Source organism: Phoenix dactylifera, chromosome 6, assembly GCF_051530095.1.
Source record: "Phoenix dactylifera cultivar Ajwa chromosome 6, Ajwa_hap1_PhDact_Kaust_v1.1, whole genome shotgun sequence".
NCBI lineage: Eukaryota > Viridiplantae > Streptophyta > Magnoliopsida > Arecales > Arecaceae > Phoenix > Phoenix dactylifera.
Window position 1 is genome coordinate 509,412 of NC_143195.1, and position 9,873 is coordinate 519,284.

Sequence of the window (9,873 nt, forward strand, 5' to 3'; positions counted from 1 at the left end):
GGGGGGGGAAGAAAGGGGGGAGGAGACAGCACAGACACAATTGAACACAATATTCTCTTTATTTTCTCCACATATCTCTTCCTTGCTCTCTCCACATATTGGCCCCCTCTGACTTAAGCATCGGAGGGCTGGCGCCGGAGAGCCCGGCCACCGGCTTTTTTGCAGGACAGGACAGGACGCACTCTTCTCCGCTCTCTCATCCCCACGAAGGACGCAGTCGGCCGGCGCACTGCCGTCCGCCCTCCCGGCAGCGGAGCTCCTCCTCCCCTGGTTTCGCGGCGGCCCCCGGGTCCAATTTCCAGCAACAGATAGCAAAAAATTGGGGCGTTTGATTGCTATACGACTTGCTAAAGAGGATGGCAATTACACGCTGTCTGCTTGCAAGCCAAGACCTTACTCCAGCTTTCGCACTCCCCGATGTTCTGTCGGGAGAAACTTCTCAATTCAATCTTCAGATGGTTACCCAAGCGTTTGACGTTACCAATTAATTGCATCATTTCTTCGACATGGTTAGATGGTCCCAATAATTTGGACAGAACTTGGTTGCTAGCCTCATAGTGGTCGTAGTACTGGTGCACACACAAATCAGCTGCCAGCTGTGTTGGTTTGGGCACATGACTTGGCTCTTTGGCTCATGTAGTCCGAGATTTGAATCTTGGCTTACAAGCACTTCTCTTAGCGGAAGATTAAGAGCTCGCAAGTCTGTTTTTGAATTTACCTACAAACGAGCATCATAAGACACAAGGGAAAAAAAGGCTTAAAATATTGTGCAATCCATGTGTATATATTTTCTTACACTTCCTTCCATATGTGGGTAAACTCGATATGTAAAATTTTTAATAATGAGATTAAAGAGTGTGGAAACAAAGTTCGAACTCAAGATCTTTGATCTGATACCATGATACAATTGCTAATTATCCCAAAAACTTAGACTTATAAGATGAAGTAGATATATTTATATATTTTATATTTTTTTAATTTCGGACCCAAGCCAGGATACAAACCGTTCTACAAACCACTCCACTCAACGCGACCAAACAACTAAAGAAGAAACAAATCAAAGGATCAGGACAACTAGCTCGCTTAGGATCAGATTGCCTAGTAATCTTCTGGAGCTAAGGGCTGGTGAGCATGGGGATGGGGTGTCTCCGTGGGGATAACAAGGTACTCATACATAACCCCTGCAATTCCAGCACCCACAAAAGGCCCAAGCCAGTACACCCAGTGGCGCCTCCACCGCCAGCCGACGAGCGCCGGACCAAAAGCCCGTGCCGGGTTCATGGAGGCACCGTCGAACGGACCGCCGGCGAGGATGTTAGCTCCGACGACAAAGCCAATGGCAAGTGGTGCGATGGTGCCGAGATGGCCTCTCTTGGGGTCGATCGCCGTGGCATAGACGGTGTAGACAAGCCCGAACGTCATCACGATCTCGAGCAGTACTGCATGCCACTCGCCGATGCCCGATCCCAGCGAGAACCCTAACGGCCTCTGCATGGTCCCAAAATACACCACAGGACGTCATTTTAGCTCCGGCACCAACCCGTGCAGGATGATACGTAGATAGATGACATTCGCATGCAATTAAGTTTGAAGCTGGAAGTCCATTACCATGCCTCCTGTTGCGACCCTTAGTAAGAGTGAAGCTACGATTGCACCGAGGAGCTGGGCCACCCAGTAGCAGACGGCATGGATGACGGAGATCCGGCCGCCAACGAGGGCACCGAAGGTGACAGCCGGATTGATGTGGCCGCCGGAGATGTTGAAGGCGATGGAGACCGCAACGAAGAGGGCCAACGCATGGGCTATGGCAACCATCACAAGGCCGCCAGCGGTGGAGGTGTCCTTGTACAGCGTCTCTGCAACCAAGTACCTAAAGTTGGCGACCATGCATGCGAGTGCAACCATATCTACGGTGCAAATGGACATGGATGCAGTTTAGTTATAAAAATTGGTGTACCGAGAGAGAGGACGGAGCCTTCGCCGGCGAATACGAAGATGGCGGTGCCGATGAACTCGGAGAGAGCGGCGCGCATGGTGTCAGGTTGGACGGCATCTTCGGTCCGGCCGAAGGCGAATCGAGGGCGAGGGGGCATGGCTGGACGGACTATTCCTCTCTTCTTCTACCTGTTCCTCAACTGCTTTTTCTTCCTCTTCTTGCTCTTTCTCCTTGGTAGTGTTCTATCGACTGCTCGGTACGAGGGCTTTGGACGCAAGGATGAGGAGAAAGGAGAGGCGAACGGGGGCGGTGGCGGTGGCGGTGGCCCCAGGAAAGGTGATAGAGAAGTGCGGACACGTGGGAGGGGTGGGGTTGGGAGGAGTGGCACGTAGAGAGAGGTTTTTATTTATTTATTTATTTTTACATCGGGCGGCTCAAACACAATGGTCTGGGTGCAGCCCACAATGTCAAAAAGAAGAAAAAAAAGACATGGAAGATGACACCGAGACATGAGAGATGTTGAGCGATGCACGGCGCCGCTTGCCAGGCGGTTGCTCAATCTTCTCTTCACTGTTTTCATAAGTGATTCGTGGGGGCCATACGGCAAAAGTCTATTTCATTCTCTTTTTTTTCTTCTGATATTGGTGCTTGTTCTTTTTCATTTCAAAGCGATCTAGGGCTGTCAAACGGGCCGAGCTGCTCGGGCTCGGCTCGGGCCCGGCTCGGTAAAAGCCCGGCTCGAGCTCGGCTCGTTAGTCAAACGAGCCCGAGCCCGAGCCCAAAATGAGGCCCGTTTAAATCTGAGCCCGAGCCCGAGCTCGAGCCCGAGCAGCTCGCGAGCCCAAACGAGCCCAAAAGAGAGCTCCAAAATCGAATTGGATTGGTTTGGGTTGGGACTTAGCCCATTAATCCAAACCCAATCCGTTAATCCTTCCCTCCCACCTGACTGGCTGACCACCTCCTCTTTTTTTTTTCTTTTTTTCTTCTCCTTTCTTCTGGGTTTCTCCAGAAGCTTCCGGTGCCCTCCCCTCCCCTCTTCCGGGTATCCCTCCCCTCCTCCCCTCCGGGTGTCCCTCCCCTCCCCTCTCGTCTTTCTCCTCCGCCGCCGATGACTCGCTGCCTCCCTCCGCCGCCGATGCCGAGCTCGGTTCCGTTTCTCCCCTCTCTCTTTTCCCCTCTTTGCCGACTCCTCCACCGGCGATCGTCGCTTTCGCGAGCTCTCCAGATCCGAGCTCCCTCCGCCGCCCTTCGTTCGTCTCAGAAGAAGAAGGCACCGGTCGTTAGGGCTGTTAACGACCGCGAGCTCTCCAGATCCGAGCTCCCTCCGCCGCCCTTCGTTCGTCTCAGAAGAAGGCACCGGCCGACGAGGTGCGTCTTCTCTTTTTTTATTTCTTTCTTCTGAGTCGCCTTCGTTCGTCTCTCCCTCTCCCTCTCTCCAGATCCGAGCTCCCTCCGCCGCCCTTCGTTCGTCTCAGAAGAAGGCACCGGTCGTTAGGGCTGTTAACGACCGCGAGCTCTCCAGATCCGAGCTCCCTCCGCCGCCCTTCGTTCGTCTCAGAAGAAGAAGGTGAGTCATTCTTCTCCTTTTTTTTAATTTCTTTCTATCCTTCTTCTCTTCTTCTTCTCTTTCCTTCCTTCATTCATCTCCGACGAACCGCCGGAACTGAGCTCGGCTGGCGGCTGCTCGTTCTTCTCTCCGACGGTCGACGGAGACAGGGACGGGGATGGCCGGATGGGGCTGGGGATGGGGCGGGCTCGGGCTCGGGCTCGGGCTCGGGCAAACGAGCTTCACGAGCCCGAGCCCGAGCTATGCCGCCCGAGCCCGAGCCCGAGTCCGAGCCCGAGCCGGGAAGTTGGTGAAACGAGCTGAGCCGAGCCTGCGGAGGCTCGGGCTCGGCTCGGCTCGGCTCGTTAACAGCCCTAAAGCGATCTGTCCAAATAAAGAGGAATATTTGCAAGTCATATATGAGCATATGTGATGCAAATGATGCCGGCTGGTTATGAATTTAATCAGGGAATTTAATTGGTTTCGGACCTTGGATGCCAGCGTGAACCAGACCTATTCGGTTGGAGGGTTCAGGTTAGGGTCTATTTGCGTTTGAATCGCATGCCTTGCTGGGGACTTGGTGCTATCGGGGCGTGTAAGGGATGGAAGGGTCTGGTCCACGAGCAAATCTTTAGAACCATGTCGGGTCCAAAAGCGTCCAGCTTGGGAAACCACTTACCATTTCTGATGCGAGACTAGACGGGTTGGATTGATTTATTGCCTGCGACCCCATGAACCTACCATTCGACTTGCTACATTTGTCCACATCTTAGAGGCAACATAATGCGTTGTACCTCAGAATGCAGCTATGGGCTATGGCCAAAAACTGCTGAAGGCTACGGCATCCCCAAACAAACCATAAATTACACTTTCATTTTAACCAACTTGCCTATGCCAAATTACATCTCCTGAAATCTGAGGTAATTCTCCAATTCATTTCCCGTCGGTGCTTTATGTGAGTACAACCCATACAGTCAAAAAAAAAAGAATATAGAGAATACAAAGAAGATGCTCTAGAATGCTAAGCCGCAAAGAATGCCACCTAGTGCGCCGCATATGTTTACCTTCCTGTAGGCATAAGTAGCTCGATGGAAGGCGCACTAACCCAAAAATCTACAAATGTAGTGAATCAACTGCATCCCACCAGCCGCACGATCCGGATCCTAGATCACTCGATCACCATAGTCCAGTCTTCCTCAAGAATGATGTGGTCTGCGTCCAGCACTCGCCTCGCGTAGGAGATTCTCTCTTATGCGGCTCTGCCCTCGGCACCTATCACATTCGCTCAAAGATCCGTCGACTCCTAGCCGTCACAAATCTGGCCTCCTAATCTCTAATGACAAACCCGGCACTACCGCTGCCACCTCCCTCAGTGACGCCGCCATGGAAGTTCATCTTGAAAATATCAGGGGGTGGGGTCTCCCATGAGACAGGCATAGTCCTGGACGCTATAAAAGCGGAATAAGAGCCCCAAATTTTCCTAGCCAGCCCAAGAGACGGCGATGCAGTGATATGCTAAGAACCTCCACCGTATGAAGAAGGGCCCTGTTCACCACCAGCCTCGGGTGCACATCTCTATCCTCAAAAACTCGGGCATTCCTATCTAGCCAACAGTGATAGGCCAGATAAGCCGCCCTGATCCCTTGCACCACCATGGAGCAGGCCTTCGAGAGGATTTCCGCAGGAAGCTCAGGAACTCCTCCATCGACGTCCATCTCTGAGTCAGATCAGAGGGAGTCGAGGCGTACTACCAAATCTGAATAGCCCGCTGACAACCAAATAGAACATGAAAGATAGACTCCTCCACGTTCTGGCATGCCCAACATCCTGAGGAAATACCAATCCTTCGCCTGGCCAGCACACCTCTGGTAGGAGGATACCCCTAGACCACCTTCCAAACAAACAGCGCCATCCGAGGATGGATGCGTACCCTCCAGATCCAACCCCCTCAATCTACCATGCTGACGCCCTCCTAACCAACCCAATAGATCCTTTGTTCTCACCTTCGTCCTACCGGTCCGACCCCACATCCTCCTGTCCTCAGCATCACCCGCTGGTAGCAGCATCGCCAACACTCGCTCAGCCATCTGTTCGCCAAAAGCCCGTCTGACAAAGCCCTCATCCCAGATCCGCTCTCCTGGTATGATCAGGTCGCCTACCCTACTCTCCTCTAGCCAATCGAGGTCGAGTGCAGTAGGCAATCTACAAAGCGGCAGGTCGGCCAACCAGCTATCCCCCAAGGCATCCACCGCTTGCCCGTCTCCAATCTCCCATCTGATCTTCGGGATCACCAGATGAGCACGAGAGCAGATCTCTCTCCAAACAAAAGAACTGTACCGCCCCATGCGGAAGGCTAACGGATCTGCCAGGTCTCTATACTTGGCTCTCATCATGGAACCTAGAGACTCACCGTCTCCGGTATAAATCTGGCTGCCAACCTGGTGGCGAAGAGCTCTCGTCGCTCGAGCAGAGAGTGGATTCCCAGCCCTCCTACTGGTCGGCTGGCATATCGTGCCCCACGCCAACAGGTGGACACCATGACTAGGTGGACACGACGACTATCCCCTTATCTTCGCCATATGAAATCTCTGAACAGGCGCTCGATACACTGTAGCGCTCCGGTGGGCATCAGGGTATTAGACATAAGATAGATGGGAATAGAGGTGAGCACTGACCGCCTAGTCACACATCATGGACAAGGCGCACATCTGCCAACCCTCCAATCTCCACTTGATGCTCTACTCGAGGGGTAGACAATCCTCCCTACGAAGACGACGACCTGTGATTGGAACCCCAGTAACAAAAGGCTGAATAGTATTTCAATTGGGCACAATATAAAAATGTACAGATTAAACTTCTAAATGAAATAAATCAGTCAGCTTCGCCGTGATTTCAGCATCTAATTTTTTTGCTAAAAAACAGAACATCGGAGCTTTCCCATATGCTCAGAAACCAAGGAGTTTTCCGTGTACTAGTTGAAAAGAATTTAAAACTCTAAAAGGAAATGCGGACAATATGACCATTCTATTGTACTCAGCAATCCAATGGAAATACAAAACCAACTTCTTTACGGCAATCATTTTCTGTCAAAGATTGAGTACGGAAGAAAAGCTCTCCTTTATTAGGTGAAATCTTGTGGCTGCAACACAGTTTTAAGTCTAATTCTACATTGTATACATGCAGTGAAAAAGAACACCCGTAAGAACTAAAGAGAAAAACACCAATGTAATCTGTTTCAAAGTTTTCAAAATCAAATTCTTCCTTCGCTGTTTGGTTCTTTAATCTCTTCAATCCTCTTGACCACCTCACTCATTTTGGGGCGTCTCTCTGGCTCCAAGGCTGCACATTCGAGAGCAATCTCCGTAAGCCGCAGCATATCTCCATGGCTCTCTCTCTCTGCCGATATTTCCAAATCCAATATATCCGTCGACCAATCATTTCTAATAACCAAACTCACCCACTCCGGCAGATCAACCTCATCGTCACCAGGGACTTGCCCAGTGATCGCTTCAAGGAGCATCAGACCAAAGCAATAGACATCGGTCTTATTGGTCAGTTTCCTTCCTTGAGTGAACTCCGGCGACTTTCCAATGGCCAACTTGTGAGACTGGTTTGGCGAGAGGAGCAGGGCTTGAAATCCAAAATCTGTGAGCTTGGGCTGGTACTCTGGACGGTGCTTGTTATGGAGGATGAGAACATTGGAGGATTTCAAGTTACCGTGAGGAACCTTCAGAGAAGGCAGACATTGGTGGAGATAGGCCAAACCTCTCGCTATTCCCTTGACAATATTTAGGCGCGCTGCCCAGTTCAAAGGCACCCTTCCCTCTCCTCTGTTATCTAACACCAAAAAAACATGCAACGAGAGTGTAAAAATATAGGAAGAAGGCATTACCATACATCAGCCATTATCTCTTGAATGACATGGAGGAGTTTTTACCATGGAGCAGCTGAAACAAGCTTTCTCCGGGGACATGCTCATATACAATGAGCTTCTCATTCTTGGAATAGTAGAAGGAGATGATCTCCACAAGGTTCTCATGCCTCAGGCTGCCAAGCAATTGCATCTGCTGGACAAACTCCTTCTTGCTCACCCCATTTATGTTCTTGGGCCTCTTCACAACGACAACCACGCCCGGTTCCAGAGTCACTCTATATGTGGTCCCTAACTTCCCCTTCCCCAGCACCTCTGCCGAGGATCTCAGTAAATCATCGAGGCTGAAGAGCTGCCTTTCTTTGTTGAAGAATTCCAACTGTCCAGCTCTCTCTGGCTCTGTGGTACTCTCTGATCCTTTGGAAGCCTTCTCTACGAATTCAATAGAAGCTGCTCCTGTAATAGAATCAAGTTCTGTATGTTACTTGAGGTCTACTTATGAGATTATAATCTCAGCTTGTTGAATAGTTTAGTAAGCCACTACTTTTTGGAAAAAAAAAAAATTATTACTTTTTTTTCTTCTTGCAAATCTTTTATAAAAAAATTCTGCAAACTCTTTTTTTTTTTAATAGAGTCCGGGTGGCTTTGCCTCCCTCTTTATATATATATATATAAAAAAAAATCAAATCACCAAAGGCAAGAATTCGGTTCCGATTGGAATATTTAAACAGGCATATACATAAAAAAGAGGTCTGGCACCTGAATGATCTCCTTTCCCTTCTGCCTTCTTATAATACCTCTTGTAGTAGCACAAGACAGAGAAGATTGCCATGAAAGAAACCATGGATGCACCTACTGCAATCAAAGCAACACCTCTTGGCCCCAGTCCCTTGGCGCGCGATTGGCTCAAATGGCTAGTGGAATGAGGTGGCGCACTTCCTTCAGGCTTGGAAGGAGGAACGCCGGCGCCGGGCAAAGCGACTGCGCATGATTTGGCCATCGGTGTTCCACACAATTCCAAGTTATGATCGAATGAGCTACTTGGAAACCTCTGCAACGCCGAAGTCCCGGGAACTTGGCCTTCAATGAAGTTGTAGGAGACATTGAATGCAGTCAGTGTCCGTTGATCGAACGGTGGAATCGATCCATTCAGAAGATTATCTTGGAGGTCCAAACGGGATAGATTGGGCAGTGCCACAAAATCTGATGGAATTGATCCAGAAAAGCGATTTCTTGAGAATGATACGACTTGGAGATTATCAAGACCTTTGAGGCTGGGAAGATAGCCATGAAGAGCATTGTTGCTCAGACTGAGGGTGGTGAGATATGCCATGTTCTGGAAAGCCGTGGTCAGAAGCGAGCCTGTGAGCTGAATTCCTTCAAGATCGATGCCAACAACATGAGAGTCGGAGCATGCGATCCCGAGCCATCGGCTCTGGTCATTGTGGCAAGGAGGACCCGTCCAATTCGAGTGGAGGTTCACTGTCGAGCTCAGCGAATCGCGAAGCTGAATCAGATCATTCCGTTCGTTGTGATAGAGCTCTTCAATGGCAAGCTTCGATGCTGCGATCGCAAAAATCTGCGCAAAAACTATAACAAAGACGGATATGCTCATGCCCAACCTCATGTCGCACAATCTCCGAGTCAGCCTGCAGGAAACTTGGGGTCTCTTCATCGAAATCAAGATCTTATGTGGTGGATTTGGAAAAGATTGAGGCCTCCATTATTTTCTACTTGGAAGGTTGGAGGTTGGATAGAAATGGTTGCAACTTTGGTGGAAGGCGTAGACCATGGAGTTTTTAAATGACTTGCCGAAGTGTGCAAGGCAAGGGATCAAAGATTCAAGGGGTTGGAGACGTGGTGGTCGCGGGGGAGTCAAGGAATGATAAATTTATAGGCCAAGGAACGGCAGATAGAGGCCAGATTGGCGGAGTTGATTTGTTTTGATGGCCAACAAAGGCAAGAATTGAGCTTTATTGCTTGGGCTTTATGGGAAGCCTTGGCCTTAGGGATGGTGGTTTGGACTGGGAGGGCGAGAGCCGTTGAGACAACTGAATAAAGTTTCTTCTTTTTCTTTTCTTTTTTTTTTTATAGAGAAAACAACTGAATAAAGTTGAGGGGTCATCTCTGCCGTCTGTAGCCAAAACATGGACGGTTGGATTCTGGATAAGAGATAGTGAGGTACTTTAGCTCTCCCTCGAAGCTATTCCTTGATCCACATGTCAGCTGGTGAATAGCTGTAAAGTAGTCAACGAGTCAATAGTCTGTAGCCTTTTGTTTTGGGTTTGGCTTCAGGAATGGGGTTTCGCTGCTTATTAGCGGTCCAGGTTGTTTGCTACGTTCTATTCTGCTATTTGGATTTGGAGCGTGGGTTGTTCCGGTTTTCTCGTAGAACGGAAGATGTTGCCATCTCATCCAGGTATTTGAAATATGAAATATCCTAAAACATGCCGATCAAGGTTAGAGGTATAAATGAGTTGATCTGTCCATGAACTACTCGAGCTTCACTCGACTCGGCTA

The 9,873-nt window shown here is 49.7% G+C and overlaps 2 protein-coding genes across 2 annotated transcripts; both read right to left on the bottom strand.

The window, feature by feature from the left end:
* Window positions 1-837: 837 nt before the first annotated feature.
* LOC103712467 (aquaporin TIP3-1-like) lies at window positions 838-2,238 on the bottom strand. Its single transcript, XM_008798996.5, has 3 exons — window positions 1,958-2,238; window positions 1,609-1,856; window positions 838-1,488 (listed from the first exon to the last, which is right to left on the bottom strand). The coding sequence occupies exons 1-3, from the start codon at window positions 2,091-2,093 to the stop codon at window positions 1,099-1,101; spliced, it is 774 nt and encodes a 257-aa protein (XP_008797218.2). The 5' UTR covers window positions 2,094-2,238; the 3' UTR covers window positions 838-1,098.
* A 4,346-nt stretch (window positions 2,239-6,584) lies between these two features.
* LOC103712491 (putative leucine-rich repeat receptor-like protein kinase At1g68400) lies at window positions 6,585-9,308 on the bottom strand. Its single transcript, XM_008799019.5, has 3 exons — window positions 8,113-9,308; window positions 7,420-7,809; window positions 6,585-7,319 (listed from the first exon to the last, which is right to left on the bottom strand). The coding sequence occupies exons 1-3, from the start codon at window positions 9,026-9,028 to the stop codon at window positions 6,733-6,735; spliced, it is 1,893 nt and encodes a 630-aa protein (XP_008797241.4). The 5' UTR covers window positions 9,029-9,308; the 3' UTR covers window positions 6,585-6,732.
* Between the last annotated feature and the right edge of the window lie 565 nt (window positions 9,309-9,873).